This window comes from Andrographis paniculata, unplaced genomic scaffold (genome assembly GCF_009805555.1).
Source record: "Andrographis paniculata isolate CXL003 unplaced genomic scaffold, ASM980555v1 Contig77END, whole genome shotgun sequence".
NCBI lineage: Eukaryota > Viridiplantae > Streptophyta > Magnoliopsida > Lamiales > Acanthaceae > Andrographis > Andrographis paniculata.
The window spans coordinates 4,841,434-4,862,306 of record NW_026137614.1 but is presented as its reverse complement, the minus strand read 5'-3'; the positions used below and the strand labels follow the sequence as shown (position 1 = coordinate 4,862,306).

General features: G+C 35.2%; 3 protein-coding genes across 5 annotated transcripts; 2 read left to right on the top strand and 1 right to left on the bottom strand.

Moving 5' to 3' along the window:
* Nucleotides 1–898: 898 nt before the first annotated feature.
* On the top strand, nucleotides 899–2,906 carry LOC127266705 (protein SPA, chloroplastic). The gene is made up of 3 exons (XM_051297063.1): nucleotides 899–1,298; nucleotides 1,815–1,851; nucleotides 2,636–2,906. The coding sequence occupies exons 1-3, from the start codon at nucleotides 945–947 to the stop codon at nucleotides 2,770–2,772; spliced, it is 528 nt and encodes a 175-aa protein (XP_051153020.1). The 5' UTR covers nucleotides 899–944; the 3' UTR covers nucleotides 2,773–2,906.
* Nucleotides 2,907–4,626: 1,720 nt separating this feature from the next.
* Nucleotides 4,627–12,524, top strand: LOC127239478 (kinesin-like protein KIN-12E). 3 transcript variants are annotated; one of them, XM_051257652.1, is made up of 23 exons: nucleotides 4,627–4,677; nucleotides 4,835–5,089; nucleotides 5,180–5,335; nucleotides 5,431–5,514; nucleotides 5,722–5,841; nucleotides 6,160–6,273; nucleotides 6,840–6,932; nucleotides 7,196–7,285; nucleotides 7,374–7,444; nucleotides 7,572–7,646; nucleotides 7,748–7,835; nucleotides 8,012–8,070; nucleotides 8,209–8,272; nucleotides 8,490–8,555; nucleotides 8,655–8,813; nucleotides 8,886–8,990; nucleotides 9,554–9,789; nucleotides 9,882–9,951; nucleotides 10,147–10,203; nucleotides 10,310–10,384; nucleotides 10,486–10,545; nucleotides 10,629–10,708; nucleotides 10,788–12,524. In XM_051257652.1, the coding sequence occupies exons 2-23, from the start codon at nucleotides 4,838–4,840 to the stop codon at nucleotides 12,424–12,426; spliced, it is 3,813 nt and encodes a 1,270-aa protein (XP_051113609.1). In that variant the 5' UTR covers nucleotides 4,627–4,677; nucleotides 4,835–4,837; the 3' UTR covers nucleotides 12,427–12,524. The 3 variants fall into 3 exon arrangements, with proteins under 3 accessions (XP_051113609.1, XP_051113608.1, XP_051113610.1); XM_051257651.1 differs by having other exon boundaries at nucleotides 4,643–5,089; XM_051257653.1 differs by lacking the exons at nucleotides 4,627–4,677; nucleotides 4,835–5,089; nucleotides 5,180–5,335 and having other exon boundaries at nucleotides 5,726–5,841.
* A 439-nt stretch (nucleotides 12,525–12,963) lies between these two features.
* On the bottom strand, nucleotides 12,964–19,997 carry LOC127239321 (ubiquitin carboxyl-terminal hydrolase 8). Its single transcript, XM_051257416.1, has 13 exons — nucleotides 19,650–19,997; nucleotides 18,751–18,996; nucleotides 17,910–18,048; nucleotides 17,175–17,234; nucleotides 16,994–17,092; nucleotides 16,582–16,908; nucleotides 16,032–16,172; nucleotides 15,741–15,911; nucleotides 15,288–15,545; nucleotides 15,051–15,196; nucleotides 14,343–14,873; nucleotides 13,995–14,268; nucleotides 12,964–13,510 (listed from the first exon to the last, which is right to left on the bottom strand). Exons 1-13 carry the CDS (start codon nucleotides 19,802–19,804, stop codon nucleotides 13,391–13,393), a joined length of 2,667 nt encoding a protein of 888 aa, XP_051113373.1. The 5' UTR covers nucleotides 19,805–19,997; the 3' UTR covers nucleotides 12,964–13,390.
* Between the last annotated feature and the right edge of the window lie 876 nt (nucleotides 19,998–20,873).

The window sequence follows — 20,873 nt, the reverse complement described above, 5'->3', positions numbered from 1 at the left end:
ATTGACTCGATTACTATAAGATACATTGTATTGTGATTTTTATTTATGTTATTGTAGTAAATTATAATTCATATATATAGTAACAAAATCAATTTGAATTCTATAAAAAAAATCATTTCTAGATTTGACTAATTAATGTAGTTACATTTTCAATATACAATTATAAAACTAATTATCTAATACTTTTAATTATTATTAAAGATACTATATAAAAGTGATTTGAGTTTTTTTTGTTTACAAAGGTTTTTGGAATTCTAATTTTTTAAAATAATAAAAAATTAATACTCATAATTTGTTTGTTTTTTCAAAAACTAACATATTTTTTCATAAAAATAATATATTATATATATTTATTATTTTTATATCGTTTATAAAATTCACATACTTTTTTTTTAACAGTCATTTTACATAACAAACAAATATTTGATAGAAAAATAATTATTTATTAGATTATTGAATGGAATATATATTAAAATTTACAAAATATTTATATAAGCATAATTCCTATCACAAGATATTATATTCTATTAATCCATTTTAACCATTACTTTTTGCAAACGTAAATTATAATTAATAGTACAATAAAAATAATAAAAATAATTTTACCTTTAAATTTATAATATATTAAACAAATGTCATTATTTTTATATTATATTATACTAATAGTATATTTTTGTCTTATTTATTATAATTTAATATAATATTAATATTCAAAAAATTTACGTAGAAAAATCAAACGTCACCCTTCTTGCAACACGAAGAGAGTAATATATTTGAAATTTAAACAAAAATTAAAATATTTTGATATAGTAATATAATATGTACTGTGTAATGTGCTGTTACTTTTAGCATAATAATAATAATCAATAAATAAATATAAAATAATAAAGTAAAAGCCAACATACCCACCACAAATTGGGATAACCATATCTCCCCGTGCCACCATGGCGGCAGCGCCACCGCGACCACCGCCCCCTCTGTTTCCACCGTCGACGCCCCTAACCTCTTCTTCTGCTGCTTTTTCATTCACGCCTTCGTCTCTCTTCTTTTACAGCCTCCCTATTTGTAACCCCAAACTCTCAGAATCTTGGTCCTCCTTATCGCCGTCAATTACCGCTACTAGTTGTTATTGCTCGTCTTCACAAATTCCGGTTGCCGGATTTCATCAGCCTGCAATTCCGGCGCACTCGATTTTGCTCTTCACCGGCATTGAATCTCCCAGGGTCGACACTCAGACTTTCATCGTTTCTGTCAGCGTGTTGGTCGCCATAGCACTCTCTCTTTTTCTCGGCTTTAAGGTAAGGGCGAAATTGTTTAGTGCGTTGTAACAGTGAAATTCATCTTTCGATTCGTGCTGTTAATTTCAATTATAGCAATAATTAAAGTAATGGCGTTGCTTGCGATTCATGCAGTAGGAATTTGTCCAATTTCCTCCGTAAATTGTTTGCGTGAATGTTTAACTACTGCTATGCATAATCTATGAATTCATTAAGCACATGTGGGAAGAAGAAACTCATCCATTGATTATTTGGGGGTTTATGATACAGATTTGTTGCTAGTTCATCCAGAAATTGTTTGAGTGAATCTTTAACTACTGCGATGCATAATCCATGAATTCATCAAGCAAATGTGGGAAGAAGAAACTCATCCAATTGATTATTTGGGGGTTTATGATATAGATTTGTTGCTAGTTCATACCGTACATGATTTTTAACACCATTCTAATTTCTAATTTCTAATGTACATTCTGTATTTTCTATTCAGGATTATCATTCCTTTCATTGTAATTTTGTTTATACAACTCATGTTTGCAGGGTGATCCTGTGCCGTGTGACAGATGTGCCGGGAACGGTACTTATATTCATCTCAGTTCATAGGCTGCCTTTTTCTTGCAGTATGCAGTAATTTTATAGTGAATTTGAACACATACAATTTTGGTTGAGTTTGTCTAAAGTGAGAAATCAATCACAAGGAATGAAAAATATTGAATTCGATCTAGCGGTGAATTTGATGTAAATTATCTTGAAATCTAGTGATCTAGCAAGTAAGCTAGTATAGCTAAGCAATTAAAAATTAAGTATCGTCTCTTCATTTCAAGTTCACGGACCGAATTCCTATTTTTCTGTGTTGAATTTCCAAATTTAGTTTATCCGGGATAGTGAAATAGTGAATCTTTTTTTACAAGATGAATGGCATTTGATTTGATTCTTTTTGCGCGTGTATGTAAACACACTCAAATGTATATAATGTTGCAAAATGCTTGAATGACATGATAAGGTGTAGGATTGATGAATTCAAATATAGGATACTAATTACGAAAATAGTAAAAAATTGGATATTTGATGTGATATTTTTTAAAAATATTATTGTCGATGAATAGTAACAAAAGTTCTTCCAAAAGCAACTGTATAAGTAGAGCCTGAGTTTTATCGATTTAGGTTCATTTTCATTGTGTGTTATCTTCGCCTTTTGGTGACAAACAAAACAACTTTAGATGGATTGACCGAAATTTTCATCCTAAGTTGCTGTCTATTTCTATTCTCATTGATGCTAATAAACTTACCAAATTCCTAAGATCTTTTTTCCAAAAATTTCCTGTGTTTGCTGTTTATCTGCTATATATATGATCGAGCAGGTGGGACTAAATGCGTATTCTGCACCGATGGCAAGATGAAGGTCGAATCGGGGCTCGTAGATTGCAAAGTTTGCAAGGGTGCAGGATTGATTCTGTGCAAGAAATGTGGAGGCTCTGGATATTCGAAACGCCTGTGACAATATTTTTTCCAGGTCTGTAATTTATTTATCCTTTGTTGCTTGCTATTGATGGTAATTTTTTGTTTTTGGTTCATTCCTGTGAATTTATCAAAAGGAGGCATGGAGTTAAATAAAAACAAGATTTAGTAGAACTTTCATTCCCTTTTTTTTTTTTGGGGCAAATGTCCATAAAATCTATCAGTGATTATGAAAATTGCATAACACCCTCTATTTTTTTAAATTTGAATCAGACTCCCTTATAGTATAAAACCTTGCATTTAACCCCGTTATGTCATTGTTAACGATGATTGTTCTAAATGTACGCTAACTATCCTAACTGCGAAGGTAATTCAGAAACTTTATAATTACGAATTACCGCTAATTAATGATGGAAAGGCTTAAATATATATATATATATACACGATGCAAGATTCTTTTTAACCATCCCTAACAAGTAATGTATTTTTATAATAAATTGTGTCAATTACGTAGTAAAAAAGTTGGAAAATTTCATTTTTATTTGTATCTGACACAAATGAAGACAATCGATTATTACTGTCATAGATCGAAGACTCCAAGAACGTTTGTTCTTCTGGTATATTTTATTATTCAAACTTTAAACTTAAAATTCATCGCTCTAAGTCTTTAAAGAAACTGACTCAAGGAAGTCCGTTAAGCAAATTATAAGTACTACTTCACCAAAAATAAAATATACTTTCCCTGCAAGATAATTGATTCTTTTCATTAGTGATACCGTATTTAAAAAATGGTTTTAATTAGTTAAGAATAGTGAGTTATGATATTATTTTATTAATTTTTATGTAATTAATAATCTATAAGAGAAAGACAAAGGTATACATTTTTTTTTTAAATGAAGTTTAAGAAATAAAAATATTTTAACAATTGAAAATAGTTTTAAAACAGTGTTAAAATATTTTTATCCTTATTTTCTAATTTTAAAATAATGATATAATCGTAAATCGCAAAAAAAAACAGAAAGTAGAATTATGTCCGTTGAATAGTAGCATTCACAATTATTAAAAAGATAAATGTCTATATTGTTATGGATATCGACAAAATATTTATCTTTACTAGTTGGAGTATTATATAACAATATTTATATTGCATTTGTTTGATGTTTGAATTTTAAATGATAAAATTCTAAATTTAAAGTTGATTAATTTTATATTTTAAATGTAAAAATAATTTTTAATATAATATAAAAGATAAAAAGTAATATAATATATTGACAGGTAAAATAAATTATGTTAATTTAAGTTGAGATTAAAAAAAAAAAACTTTTATACTGGATTCGTCTCATACGAAAGATATTGTTTCTTAATTCAGTAATTGTATTATCTGTTAAAACATAATTAATATTTTTACAATTTCTATATATTACAATATGTCATTTATTCTATTATAAATCAATATAATACTAATATTAAAAAATTTACTTCCAACTGATTTTATGGGACGAAGATAGTATTATTATTTATAATAACTATGAAAATTATATAATTAAACAATTAAGATGGAATATTAATTAAAAAAATTAAAGGTTTTATTTGATATTTATTTAAAAATTATTTTTTTTATTTAAGTAATATTTTAATAAATAACTTATAAAAATAATACTTCATCCGATCCCATATAAATTATTTATTTTTTTGCCTAAAAAATTCCTAATTTTTTTTTTTTTTTAACGTATAGATAATTTATCTGGGACATTGAAAAAATATTTTTATCAACTTTTTTTTAAAAAAAAAAATCCGAAAATATAGGATTAGGTATTTTAGATGGGAGATTTCACTATCGATCAAGGTTAAAATGGGAATTTCACACCCATCCCCGACCTGCGTGTCTCCTACATACAGCTTGGCTCCATTTCATACGCTCCATTCAAATTTCAAATCTCAAACGGTAATCTCTCTAAACCCACTTTCAAAATTCCCGATCCCTCTCAAACCCTAGGAACATTTTCTTCCTGCAATCCTTCTCATTTCGTCGATCGCTAATCGCCGGCGGAGTCTTTTACTAACCGTGAAAGATGCCGTTGATTTCCGGAAATTTGGAACAGGCGATGAGCGCCGTCAAGTCCCGGTTCGGGTATCATCGAAGCCAGCAATCAGAGGCGCCGGAGTCGGCAATGAAGCCGGCGAAGAGCTGCAGCTCTCCAGATCTGTTGCTGAAATCAGCTGCAAGGGACGACGTGTTCTTGACGTCTTCTCACAGGACGTCTAAACACGACGATGAGGAGGCGACATCAAATGGTTGTGCTCGAAGCTTCGAGTTCCGGGAAGATCCGTCCTTTTGGAAGGATCACAATGTTCAGGTGTGTGTGTTTGAACTACAGAAAGTGTAGAGGTGTGATAACGTTTTGCTAATTTGCATTTCTCGCCTTTTCTGTTCGGTTAATTTGCAGGTTATAATTCGTATACGCCCTTTGAGTAGTTCTGAAATATCAACTCAAGGAAATCAAAGATGTGTCAAACAAGATAGTTCTCAGTCTGTGGCATGGACAGGCCACCCCGAATCGAGGTTTACTTTTGACCTAGTGGCGGATGAGACTGTTAGCCAGGTATACACATTATTTTTTAGGTTAATCTGTATCAAGATTTTGTTCCTTTTATTTATTATTAATTTTTGTATCCTCCCTCTCTAACAATTATACAGGAAATGCTATTTAGAGTTACTGGGGTGCCAATGGTGGAGAATTGCGTCGAAGGATATAACAGTTGCATGTTTGCATATGGTCAAGTGAGTATAATTTTCAAGTAAATGATTAACTTCAAAAGTAATAATATCAGTTTTGGTTCTAATGTGGAGTTTCCCTTCACTACATAAGTGAAATTTGTAGCCAAAGCTGTATTCTTTTGATTAATTGTTCTGAACTGAATTTTCTTAATCAAAGGTGGCTGGTTGTATCAATTGGAATTTGTGATTCTTTTCTTACCATATACATAGACAGGAAGTGGTAAAACTCACACAATGCTTGGAGACATTGAGGGAGGTGCAAGGCGGCATAATGCTAATTGTGGGATGACACCTAGAGTTTTTGAGTACTTATTCTCTAGAATTCAGAAGGTATGTTGTGAGTATATGGTTCAGTTTTAACTTGAAAGCTACATGAAGTTTTGTCATCATTGAATCAATCCTACCATTTCAGCAAAATGTTTTGGGCTTCTATCTTATTCTTATGAAAACCAGCAACAGATTTTGCAGCCTCAACCATTTAAATTGTTCATAGCAGTGCATCAAAGTCACTTTTCATGTGTTACTAGGCTTAGCAAATGATAGTTGGCTTCTGCTTTGTTAAATTGCTATTATGTCTTGCGGAAAATCTGTAATTATCTTTAATATTTATTTATCTTGTGCATTTCTGCTTGTGTTATGGCTTCACAGGAAAGAGATGCTCGCAGCGAGGAAAAGTTGAAATTCACTTGTAGATGTTCTTTCTTAGAAATCTACAATGAACAGATTTTTGACCTTTTGGATCCTTCATCTAGTAATTTGCAGGTATACTTAATCCACATCATTTCTCATAATTCTATGGTTTGAAATTTATTTAGTATCCCCATGAATACTATGACCAGTTACAGCATATTTCAGAAGAATTTGCCTACCTATGAAGCTTCTTTAGGTTCGTTTGCACTTGATAAAATAATAATTTGGAAGTATCATTCTGTGTGCAAAATTGTTTGGGAGGACTTAGATGTTGGAAAGGGACTATAATAATTATCTGTATAGTTAGTTTTCTACTTCCCTAGGTGTTGAAATATGCCTCATTTAATTATACAATTTGGTGAGACTTGTCTAGCAATAATCTAATTTTTTTTTTTTCATAGCAGTTGTGACAATGATGGTAATAGAATCTGTGTCTCCAATACCTCATTAAATGACAGCCTAATAGTGTATTGTTTTATATCACATTGACCTATATTACCATGGAATTATAAACCTTGCAATCCACAATGATAGTCAATAGATTATTGCAAAATTTAGCTGTTTCTATGTACTAAATCATTCTGAGATCAATCCCGGATCGTAAAATGTTAATTGGCACTTTACTTGGCTCTTTGCAGATCAGAGAAGATAGTAAGAAAGGAGTTTATGTTGAGAATCTCACTGAGGTAGAAGTCATGAGTGCTCGAGATGTTATCCAACAACTAATTCAGGTTCAACATTTCCTTAATCTTTATGCCTTGTTTTGTGTTCCAACTTCCAATCTTTACCACAGCAACTCAATCATTCTTTACTAAGCCTTTGGTTTCTGCAAATATGCTGAATCAATGTTAAATTTTATGATGCTGGTAATGAGTGCTATTATTGGCTTCATAGCCTTGTACTTAACCCACAAACTTCACTGAAGTCTAGCAAGGAAGAAATACATAAATTGCACCTTTATTTGTTCACATCTTTTGCAATGCCATATTGTCAGGGTGCAGCCAATAGAAAGGTAGCAGCAACGAACATGAATCGTGCTAGTAGTCGTTCCCACAGTGTATTCACATGCGTTATCGAGAGTAAGGTACATAATATATTTTTTTGTTATCAGTTTAACTTTCTGTAAAGATTGGACTTCATCTGAACACTATACTTGATTTGCTTTCATTCAGTGGGAATCCCAAGGTGTAACTCGTCATCGTTTTGCACGCCTTAATCTTGTGGATTTAGCAGGTTCAGAAAGGTAAAATAGAATCATTGTTGAAGAATGCCAAATGAAGCTTCTTTCTTGGGAATTTGGGATGACAGCTTAAACAGATATGAGTAGGTTTGTAAGAGTGAGATCTCACATTCATAACTTGCAAATTCAGGCAAAAGAGCTCAGGAGCAGAAGGTGAACGACTGAAAGAAGCTACTAACATTAACAAGTCCCTTTCCACGTTAGGGTATGCACCTACTATTTCTTTTTATCTTTCAGGGTTAAAATTAGTAATCTCATACTTGCTTTTCATTTTTTGGTGTGTAATTATGTTTGTAATGTTTGCAGACTTGTGATAATGAATCTTGTGAACATATCAAATGGGAAGTCACTCCATGTTCCATACAGAGATTCAAAGCTCACATTTTTGCTTCAGGTGAGTTTTTTTTCCTTTGAGAATCATGAACCTCTTAAAGAGATTCTGAATTGTTATAGATGCATCCTGTATTAGAATATCTGAAAAGTTGCCAATGTCATAATAATAGATTAGAAAATGTATTATGGAGAAGCATATATATATATATATATATTTACATGTTGCTTGTTATGCAGGATTCATTGGGAGGAAATGCCAAAACCATTATTATTGCAAACATTAGTCCCTCTAGTTGGTCAGTGATTCTTTCGATACTTATGTGTAGCTGTGTATGCTATTTTAGTGTGCAGCATTTTACAAAGATACTTTCTATTGTAATTTTCATTTTGTATGTATAATATGAATCTAACATAGAATTCATTCTGTCCTGCAGTTGCTCAGTGGAGACTTTGGGCACATTAAAATTTGCCCAACGTGCTAAATATATAAAAAACCATGTAAGTAGCAAGATCCTGTTTTCTTTGAAGGACTCAGTTTAGTTCTCTTATTGATGGACAGTTTGCATAGTTCTCTTGTTGATAGTTCTTTTGCTTCTGGTATTATTGAGCACTTTCTCAGCCTTTTCTAGTTCATGGCTTACAAAAAATTTTCATGCAACAAACTTTGTTATCTTGCATTATTTTCTTGTTGCATCTGAACATGTTTCGTTATTAGGCTATTATTAATGAAGATGCTTCTGGAGATGTGCTGGCGTTGAGGCTCGAGAATCAAAATCTCAGAGTATGAGCACTTATCTAATTTGTCCATTTCTCAATATACATTTATATCTAAAAAAAAATTCTGATGCTTGAATCATTAACTTTAATTTGTGCAATTTAGAAAGAAGTATCTCGTTTGCGGAGTCTGGTCAATGGAGGAGGTGAAAATCAGGACAGTGATATTATGTCACTAGGCTTTCATGGATCTCCTGGAACCTTCAAATGGGATGGACTGCATGGCCTCTCCAGCCCCCTTGCATCTGCGAAAAAGACATCACGCGTACGTTAATTTTCCTCCATCTTGTGAGAAGGATTGTATGACAAGCTCTCTAAACTACTTCTGTTTTTGCAGAAAAAAGAATATGAGGTTGCCCTTGTAGGAGCATTTCGGAGGGAAAAGGATAAGGATATTGAGATACAGGCATTGCAAGCAGAGACTCAGGCTGCTGTGCAACTGGTTTGTGAAATCCAATTACTTTATATAGTTTAAAATGAACGAATGAGTGAATATAATAATACATTGGGATAAAATATTTTCTTGTAACTCTGTCACAAATCTTAGTTGATGTTTTCATTGTTGTATCTAAGTTATAGATTATAAATGTGACCGGTGAACATATTGTTTCTCTGAGAGAAACAAATAAGTATGGTAGAAAGAACTTGGAGTGAAATATGGTAGAGGCTAAAAACAATTCAACACTTCTTGTTTTAATTTAATTTATCTATTTTAGCCTGAAGAGCTCATACCTATATTGGTTTTGATAGGGTATTATAATATGAATCTCAATTTGAACCTAAGATACATTTTGTATCAAAGTAGGTTCTATGCAGTTTTTTAAAAGTTATTGTAGTAAGGACCCCATTAATCATTGAATGATGCTGTTTATTATATCATCTTATGATACAAAATGATTTCACATATTGAAACTAGAATTAACCAGGTGTGTATCATGAAAAGAAAAAGATGCTCATCCTTTCTTTTAGGAATATTTAGAAAATTATTCTGCTGATTTCTGTCAGGCTAAACAAAGAGAAGATGAAAACCAAAGCTTGAAGCTTCGCTTAAGGTTTCGCGAAGCAGAAATCAAAAGGCTAGAAGCTGTTGCTTCTGGAAAGATCTCTGCTGAGGAACACTTGCTAAAGGAAAAAGAGGAGCTCTTAAAGGAAATTGAAGTGCTACGTAATCAGGTAGGCCGTAATCAGGAGGCAACAAGATTTGCATTGGAGAATTTGCGACTGAACGAAGAGATTAGAAGGCATGTACTTTTCACTTGTATCAATTTATCACATTTACACTCTTGTGACTTAATTCTAGTTATTCGCTTGATTGGATTTGTTCAAAATTCAGGCTGAAGTCCTTTTGTGAGGAAGGTGAACGCGAAAGCATACTTCAGCAGATAACAATCTTAAAAAATGAGGTAAATCATTCTCTTGCTATCTTTTGTTCTTGCATACACGTGCAAAATGTTGTCGTAAGGATTGAAAGTAGAGAACAAATAATTGCAGAAACCTCCTTTCTATTAAATTTTGTTTCTGTTCTGTTCTTTCCTCTGGTGCTCGGTACGAATGGTGTGACCCCTTCTCATTCTTCAATGTTCATATATCTTCTGCAGTTGTTGGAAGCTCTTGATTGGAAACTCATGCATGAATCTGAGCCGGCGAACATTCAGGTGTTCTTACTTCCCAACCATGATACCGTTTGACGATGATTATGTAAATTCAAAGCTAAATGGCGTTCTCTTTTTCATTTTTCGAATTTCTTTTTTCCCTCTCCAGAAAGAAGTCCCTAACACTGTGATGGATCTTCAGAGTGATGACAATTTGCTGAATTCAGATCAGTTCTTGGGGATGGTAATATTATCATCATGTCTTGCTCGTTATAACCGACACTTGTTGCTATATTAGTCCGGTCCGAGCAATTTTGTGACGATGCTAGTTGTGTATTATTGCAGGAATCTGCATCGCCCTGGCGCACAAGAATGAATGAGGAGAATGAATTCCTCCGAATTCAGGTACACGTTTCATCCTTCCTTCAGAAAAAAAAATGGTTAAAGTGGTTGGTGATATAACGGTTTATTCAAATTGCGCTGCGCAGGCGATTCAAAATCAATCGGAGATTGATTTGCTTCGAAAGAAACTCGACTTCTGTACTGAAGAGAAGGAACATTTGGAAAGGTCTTCACCTTGGCATTCATTCCTCGACGAAAATTTATGCGATTTATCTTTTAGATTTCTTAATGTCGAAAACTTGCAGGCAAATAAACGAGTTGGCGAACGAGCTCAATGCAGAGAGATTAGCCAAACAGAACCATGGACTCATTGATCTTCCTTTGGTGTCGAGCGATCAGACTGAGATTAAAACGATGGTGGATGCCATTGCCGCCGTGAGCGAAAGAGAAGCCGAAGCTCATGAAAGAGTGGTTTCTATGTCAAAAGAGACTGATGAATTAAGGAGTAAGCTGAAGGTGTCGATCGAGGAGAAAAATAAGCTGATCGATTTGTATGAAAGGGCTGTTGCAGAAAACAAGGGAAAGAGCGACGATGTAGCCGCAGACGAACAGGCGGAAGTTGAGAGCCTTAAGCACCACCTGTCGGAAATGCACGAAGAAAATGACAGGCTCTTGAGTCTATACGAGAAGGCGATGCAAGAGAGAGACGAACTGAAACGAGTAATTGAAGTCGTAAAAAACGACACGACGGAAGCGATCGCAGACGACGTGATGGAGTTAGACGAGTTGCACGAACCCGATAGACGAGAAGGCGACGAGAGGAGCAGAAACTCATTTGGTACGATGCCGATGAATCTTGCGGAAAGTTTGAATCAATTACGAGAGAAGCTCGTCGAAGCGAAGGAAAAGCTTATGTCTTCTACGAAAACATTCGACACATTTCGAGCTATCGAGAATGCGATCGTCGATGTCGAAGCTCTTACGGAAAAAATCAGGAAACTCGAAGCCGGAATTCGGGAAAAACGCGACAACTTGGCGTATCTCAAATCTCTCTCGTCGGAGCGGCAGGCGGAAAAAGATCTCGCAAACAACAAACTATTGGCGTTACGACAATCCTTGAAAAGCTTTTCTTCGTCGTTGTGTTACTTCGAGCAGCGGGAAGCGATCGCGCGCTCGAAACTCGCTGCATGTTCGAAGAACGTAAGCGAAAGGAGAGACGAGCTGTCGCGACTCCGCATATCAAAGAAGGAAGCGATGGATGCGTTGTCGAAGCTGCATGCGACGGAAACGGAACTGAGGAATAATATGGAGAAGTTGAAGGTGAAATCGGACGAGGCGAGTCGAAGAGTCGAGAGCGACAAGGTACTCTTCGCGATAGAAAACGTCGAAAAATGGCAGATGAGCGGGAAAGCGACGGAGCTGCTTAGGTTCGAGGAGGATAAGACGAAGCTGCGGAGCGAAATGAAAGTGACGATGGAAAAGCTCGGCGGAGCGAGGATGGAGGCCGAAGCGTTGGGTACAAAATTGAGTAAAATTGAGAAGCGGGTGACGATCGTCGAGAATGAGATCGCGGCGGCAGAGGAGATGGAGCGGAAGCTCGAAACCGCGATTCGGGAGAAGGAGACGGTGATGGAAATGAGGGAGGACGGGGTACGGGAGTTCGGGGAGATGACGGTGGAGTATTACGAGCGGTTGTTGGAGGCGGCGGCGAGCGAGGAGGGGGCGGGAGCGGCGGCGGCAGAGGTGGCCGGAGAGTGGAGGAAGGTGGAGGAGCTGTGGAGGGAGAAGGAGGAAGGTGTGAGGAGGATGGAGGAGGTGAGGAAGATGATGATGATGGAAGATGGTGAAAAATCAGGTAATATAATGATAATGAGTGTTGAAGAATGCATTGGTTATATGCAAGTTTGTGTCGAACAAATTGACAACTTTGTTTCAGAGTTTTAGTTTTGGGTTTCTTTAGCTGTTCATCAATGGATGAATGGATATGGAATCTTATTGCATTCATTGTTTTTTTAATTTAATTTTAGATTATGTTTTTTTGAGTCGGGGAAAATTTAATTTTATTCTACTACTACTCGAAAAATGGCTAATATAAAAACATTTTTAATATTAATTATAATGATATAAAAGATAAATATAATCTATAAAGATGGACAAATGAAGTATTAAAGAAAATATTCGAGGGATGTTTTGTTAGAATAAATTAACACGTTTTGATTATATTAAGACCAGAATCAACTTTTCCCAATTTTAATTTAAGCATTACACATATACACTCATTTTAACCTAAAATTTTTTCAAAAGAATTCAAAAAAACACAAAAATTTCTCACCACCATTCATCCATGCTTTGCTTCTTCACAAGAACTCGTCGACAAAGAAAAACATCGATAGATCATACATATAGACAAGAAATCCGACCACCGGACGACGACAACGAACATCATAGACACAATACAACGCACGTAATAAGCTAATAATCGGCCACTTAAACAAACACCTCGATTCTATTATATATTCTCCGCCATTGTTACACAGTTACAAGAAAGTTCAACAGATTTACCTGATCAAATCGAACCAAACCAAAGTTCTCGCGCGCTCGCTAAGCCAATCCAAATCCGTTTTTAGCAAAACCACCTCGGCTCCCGCTACAATCGCCTTCGCTCGGTAAACTGGTTATTCCTTTCTAGCTAATCCTCGTCTCTCACTATGTCAACCTATGCTATCGGGTTTTTTCATTCGTCTCGAGAAAGAATATCAATCACATTGTAAGTTGTAAGTAATACAAACAAAAAGAAAAAAAATTATATGATGCCGTGGGTTACCAATAAAAAGGATTTTAAACTATACTCTCCCCCTTCTCTCTCTCTCTCACTATCATACTTACTCACAATATTCGTCGTCTCAAGTCAGTTGTCGCCGTCCACTCTTCTGTAAAACAGTACGTAGGCAGCTGAAGTTTTGATCTTATCCTCACTGATCGGAGATACATGGCTGTCGTCAAAATCATACCATCTATCGCCGCCATGCTACATTAGAAAAACAATCAGAAAAAAAAAAAACAAAAAAAAATATGCGTATGGTAATAAAATACTTCCTCTGTCCCAGTTAAAATGTCCATGTTACAATAGACACGAAAATAAAAAATGTATTAGTAAAAATAATTATTACTCCCTCCGCCATGTAAACTTATGTCCACTTGACCGGATACAGATTTTAAGAAAAGTAGGTAAAAATAAAAATTTTTTCCTTTTATGGTAAAGAAAAAGTATAAAAAATAGTACTTTTTGAAACGATAATAAATTTAGATGACAGAATTAAGATTAAAAAAATTATAAATTATAAAATTTAAAAGAGGGTTAAATTGTATAATTATACTTAAAAAAAAAAAAGGACAAATTATGTGGAACAGACGAACACAGAAAAAAGTGGACACTTTATGTAGGACGGAGGGAGTAAAAAAATTAAGCATACGAAAAAGATGTCGTTATTTTTCGAAGAAGGACAACTTACATGAACAAATGCCGTATAGTGGCCACCTCCCATGCTTCCGTAGTGATTGCTGATTGCATAGAGCATGTAGCGGTAACTAGACTGTCCGTCCTTGTGGGCGATATAATTCGACAAATCAAGATCGTGGAGGGGGAAGTCGACAAAAGTTTCGAGCTTATTCTTTAGGAACCTGCTGTAGGAGAATCTTTTCAAGTGAATGACCAGGATTTCGGGTAGGCGCCAGAGATCTAATTTTTTACTGGCTTGGCAATGCTGCTTGCAAATAGGACAGTACCTAAAAATCGAAATTGCATATTAGTCGTAAAAAAAAAAACACAAAATTACAAAATCAAGGGATAGAGTACGGACCACATGTCGTCTGGTCCTAGAGGTTCCTCCTTGAGAAATGCTTCAAGGCATTTATACAGAGATACCGACTCTTGTGGTCTTTTCGAGAAGAATCCGGATTTGAAAACTTCCGGAAGTGAATTAAGCGGCTTCATGTTGTAGTGATTAACAATCTTTTTCGACCAACATACAAGAACATACACTCTTTCGGGCATTGGTGTAAACTTTGCCAACTCATCTGTTCCAAACTCAGCGATTTTTTTGGTTCCTTTTTCATTTGTCAGGTAGAATTGAAAATCGGCAAAGGAATGCACGTCCGGATCCTCAGTATCGGAATTCACAGGGGAGTCAGTTAATCCGGAATTATTGCTAGTGGCGTTTGTTCCTCCGACCACTCCACTTGCACCGTTGTTTTCTGAGCCACTCTTATCCTTACCGGTGTCTTCATCCGAGAATGGGGAAATCAAATTTTTATACACTTGTCGAATATCAGATCCATGGGGTATGTTTTCATGCGCTAGAAGTGGAACCCCGAATGCCTTCCATGTAGATCTGCGACAGATGTTTGACAACATGGCATGAGACATGAATTGCAAGACAAGAAATATAACGAAAAACAATTCATATTGTTTTAGAGAAAAAATTGTGTAAATGTCAATTTTAGAGAAAAAAGAACATCTATAACAAAAAGTAAATCACGAAGAAAGCTCGTCAAGAATTCAGACTTACTCGTCCATCTGCTGATGCATAAACACAAAGATAGGAGCATCAGTAACATTCAGAAGCCTATAAGCAACTAACTGATCATTGTCCCTGATTAACGATAATGAATCAGTTGGCTCTTCTAGAAAGCGTATGATCCGGTTGTTGTATATCTGTACACATTCATATTGTTTTAGCACAGAAAAAGAGCAACAGGCGTAATAAAATAAATAAATAAATAGAAAGCCTGGCCATTGCAGTTACCTCAGCTATCACGAGTGTTTCATCGATCCGTAAAGAGCATGCTGTGCTTAAGGCCTGGGTTAGATCTTCAAGCTTTCCGTTTTTGGGTACATTGACAGTGAATGAGGATGGCTTGCTACTGCCATCAGCTTGTACAACAGTCAGTGTCATTGTCCGCATAGATGTCGATGGCAGAGGTAATGACAAATACATGAATGGGTCAAAAGTAACAGACACCTTTCTGCAAACTGGACATACTAATGTGGACTTGTACTGCCCCTGCAAATATAATGATCCCGTGTATCAGAGTAGTGATAGACAACAAGAAGTAACACCAATTTTTGAGATGCAAGAGCCAGGGAGCATTCTTATAATAATTCACTTTGCTGAAGTAACTTAAGAATGTTAAAAAAAAAAAAGGAAGAAAGTTGAGAAAAGAATGACTTGCATTTGAAACTAAGCAATGAAACTTACCTGGCACACATCAACTATTATTGAGTCATTACGAGCCAGATGATTGCTCCAATATTCATCAGCTACTTCTTCATCTGGTCGCCCATCAGAATCCTTAGCTTCAACGTAAGGTTTGCACTTCACACGATTCAAATCTTCATGTAGACCGTCTAATAGAAATGCCAGGAGTTCCTACAATAAGCAAATTTGGTGAATATCCCCTCTCCTATTAAAGCATGGAATACTAATTATAGAATAAATTAAGATAGGAATGAATACTAACGTAGCTTTTACTTGGAAAATAATACATACTTGAGAATCATGCTGATTAAAACCACTGAACTGTGGAGCAAAATGGGCAAGCTTCAATTTGAAACTTCTTGGTGTCACAAGACCAGCTCCAGGAGCCCATAATTTCTTTATCAAATCTCCAAAAGCAGAAGCAATCTCACCCTATCGAAGTAAGTTATTCAACTGCGTTAGAAATAAGTCCCATGAACCACAAGCCATATTGTACATGCATGAAAATTCACTGACTATTCCTGATTTCTATATCACATGCACCGTTAAAACCCCATCTAAGGATACATACAGCTGATGAACTCAATCAACACACAAGGTTCTTTCTATATATCACTTTTTATATCCGATCTGAACTTTTATATAGTAGAAGTTAGAAAAGAAAGTATTCATGGGAAGTGAAGAATCTATGGCATATCGTGAAATCCATTTGCGGCAATCTATTTGGCAAAATAACAAGTCTTTTAGGGGCAAACAAAGATACAACATCAATGAAAAAAATAAATAGAGAACTGCTCAAATAGCCTGCTAATTGTGAAGGCGTAACAACAAGAGTACGTACTTTCATTCCCAAAGGATTCTCCGTGTTGATTTCTCTTTTATAATCTCCAAGAAAATAGTCAACCAGCTTTGGAGTGTGTGCTAGACACTGAAGAGCACTATTCATGAAACAAGTATTCCCTAGGTTTTGCAATCCAGTTAAGCCCAGAGTCCCAGTTTCAGATGAACTTCCAAGGTTAGAATTGCTTCGAGCACCATTTGAGCCATAGGTGGTAGAACCACCATTCATCAGGCACAAAGTACCATTAGGATATTGGCTCTCCTCTTTTCTACCTCCTCGATTTCTGAAAGAATCTGACAAGCCATAAACTGACAATTCTAGGAGCAGCTGCAAATCAAAGGAGAGGAAATAAGTTAATTATAATTAGAATTTAGAATATGCTTCCTGTAATGCCCATTTGTCTGTAGCTTACATCCTGCTCTGATTGCTTTGGAGACTCTTTCAACACTTTATTTTTGTCATTCAACAAAAGGAGCGTCGTTTGCTCAGAAAAATCCCAAAGTCGGAACTGCTGAACATTGAGATGATCATCAGTTTCCACGAAATAAGACCAAGTAATAAGTACAAGACATTAAAATTTTTGAACCACTCACAGGTTCAGACTCCATGTTAAAAATCTTGCATGCTCTTCTGAAGCACTCAGCTGAATTATCCTGGAAAATGAAGTTTTAAAAAAAAGGGGTAAAACTTAATGATGATAAAAGAAATTTCACCTAGAAAATGGGAGAACACTTTAAATTCGACAAATCATGAATTTACTGTTGTTGATTCCAAATGGTCCATGTAGGAAAATTAAGTATTTACATATGCATGAGGACATTGGTATACTTAACACATAAATAAGAATCTTAAACTGAGATAACAGCCCAACAAAACCAGAAATCCATGATAGTGTTAGCATATGGGCTTCAAGTTTTGGACAAGTTCCCTCCCTATAATAATAAATTAAAATGAGAATGGTACATCACATGATAACCATCAAGTTTTAATTGATGAGGATTTGCTACCTGCTAACTTTTCAGATTGATTCCATAATTGTTCCACAAAAGGACTTCATCAGTACAATTTTTTAAGAACTATGTATTTAGTCGGAAAGTAAATAAGGTAATGAACGAGGATAGTATTGCTGATCAGAAACATGGACACACAAAATTAATAAACATGGCCATGTTGTAGAGAAAATCATCCCGCATCAATGAAGTGTTCATCAGACACAGAGAGGGAGAGAGAGAGAGATTTATATCTATCCATATTGTAAAAAGGTCACAATGCAATAAATCATCACTAGCAGGAGGATTCAAAATCAGGCTGGATAGGGGATTACCCACCTTTTTGGTTATTTTTACTGCCAGCGCATTGGATTCTCTTGGAACAGAAAGCCTCAGTTGCAGTGGGTAAACTGACATATCCTCGTCTACAGCAATCGAACCTTTTGTCTCCTTTGACGAATTTTTGGACTCACTGTGCCTGGACAGAAACAGATTGTTAAAGCAAAAGGGAATTAAATAACTTCATCTAATTGCACCAGTATCACTAGAAGTCATACTAGCAATACTGCACTATTGCATCCATGTGATGTCTATTTTCTGCCCACAGATAGCAAAAATAAAAGATTTGATGATCATCATTAAAATATTTCATATAATTTAAGCCTATAGGAAGGCGCAAAAGGATAATAAAATAAAAAGATCGCTGAAATAAATGGCGTGGCCATAAGTATAACACCAAAAGATTCTGAAGATAAGAAAAGGAGACGGGCCAACCCAACCAACAAACTCATTCAAACACCTTCCAAATGTCATAAAGTATAATGAATCTTCCGAGTCCCTTAAAATGCCAGCTGATATCATGCCAAGCTAGCTGACAGATTACGAAACCAACACTGAATGGTTTAAAGCTACTCACAAACTAGTAAATATCACCCAGGGGGCCCCACAAACTACCTCACAAAGGGAACACTACATAATGGATCACATCCATCAATGAAGATGAGATATTCATATAATTTTTTTGCCACGGCATTCTTACATGCAATCGTTTCTGTACAAAAATGCAATCATGTTGCATCGGTTACATGGAATTACAAGTGGCTCTACCAAATTAAACAAAATACATTTGAAACAAACAGCAACAAACACGGAGATGCTGCAATTTCTATAAAGTACTTACCATTTTAGTGCCCGCAGCCACATGTCTGGAGGAACCAAAGCATAGTCCCTCCCTGATACCCCAACTTCACTACTTTCACCATTACACAATAATTCATCCTCTTTTCTCAGGTTAAATGCAAGATCTGAGCTGAATATATTGTTAAATATTTTCATTGGACCAGCATATGGAGAAGAAGGTGATGCAGCATATGGGATTCCTTTCTTTATCTCTGCCGAGGAAGGCTTCTGGGCTTCCTTCCACCATCTAAAACATGCCCAAGCCATAAAAGCACACTTATTATTACCCAAATAACAAGTGAAAGAAACAAGTACTCGGAAGCAATCCAGCAATTTAAAACCTTAACCACAGTAGGCACAGCACTCTTACTGCCTTACCAATCCAAAAACCACCCAAAATCTCCTAAACATGCTTCAAAATACAAATAATAAAGTAATCTACACAAAAGAGGGCATAGAAACTAAAACCCCAACCAAATTGAAACTTAACAGTTAATAATTGGTAATAGATAATAAGCTCCAATTAAAACCTAGAATTTACGAAAGTAAGCAAGCATCCCCCGAAAGAAATCATATACAAAATCCAACGATCAATTTTACTTATTCCCTTATATCATCGCTTTGAAGTTCCTTCCATCTAACTCGATTGAAAATTTCAAACTGATAGCTATGTTTTCTGGATTGCTTTAATTAGCGATGCGCCACAGTTCACACAAACGATCAGAAAATCCCTTTTTTATTCCTCATTTCTATTCGGCTATTGATTAATCACCAAATCCGATTCGTTCCGTTCCCTACTTCACTATCCTGCAGTATCCCCAAATTTATCAACAACGAATAAAAAAATTATAATAATTGCAGCAACTCGAATTCGGAGCAACAATCGATAAATGCAGATACCTGAACGGAACTAAAAAGACTCTCTTGTCCTCACAGGATGGCAAGGGTTCCTCTCCTTCGTCCTGCCGCGGCGGCTCGGATTGCAAAGATATCGAAGAGATTCCTTCTGCTCCATCACCATCACCACCATTACCAACAACAGTGCCGTTATCCATTCCTTATATACACGCAGGCAGACACGAATGAATATAGAATGAGAAAGATACGGATTCAAAAATGGCGGAGAGGAATTGCAGAAGCGCACATCGGTTTTGTAGAGAGAGACACACGGGAGAAGAGGAGAGAGAGGAGATTGCCGGATTTGCAGAGAAACAATTTGGCTTTGGGCAGCGAATACAGAAAATGTAAAAAAATATAAAAAAATCTTTCTATTGGATTTCTATTTCTATTTCTATATATATATATATATGTACATCTGTTGTATGTATTTTGTATTTAAATGTGCGTGCTTCTCCGCTTACGTAATTAAGGATATGTACCTTAGGTAGGATTTTTTGGTTGAGTTTAAAAACAATTTGTTTGTACTTAGATGAAATTTGAATTTTAAGATGAGTTTAGATTTTTGTTTTTATTTATGTTATTATGTTTGGTTTAAGATTTTGGGAATTCTGACATGTATTGAGTTGATAGTTAATAAATGTAATGATATAAATATGTAATAAATTAAATTATACAAAGTTTATTTGATTTTATGAAATTGCTTTGAATTTTTATATTTTTAAAACTGTGTTATCTATTTTTTATTTTCATAAATTTTATCTCTAACTCACATTGATTGTTATTATTTAAAGATGTTTAACCAATATCAGTTGCTAATGAGTTTCAAAATCTTTATTTCTACGTCCTTGAAAATACAAATATATTTATTATTTTTAGATTCAATCTCAATGAACACTAAATATAGTAAAAAATAGTTATTTTTATCTGATTTTAAAAGTGTCTTCTGTTCTTTGATGCTAAATATAGGAATTAGGAAACTCCGACGAATATTACGGAAGTAAGGCCGCCGACGAGCCTTCTTATATTGAGAATGAAACACGGGTGCCTTAAACAAACGCTCAAGTGGTAGAATAAAAATGTGTTTCGTATATTGGAGGGTGCCGAGAAGGAGGCCGCAACATGTGAGGAGGAGTTCGATCGGAATTCGTCGGAGACTAAATTGCTTCGACGATAACATAGTGAGGTGACATTGACGCATGCGATTGCGTTGGAGGAGGCGTATTG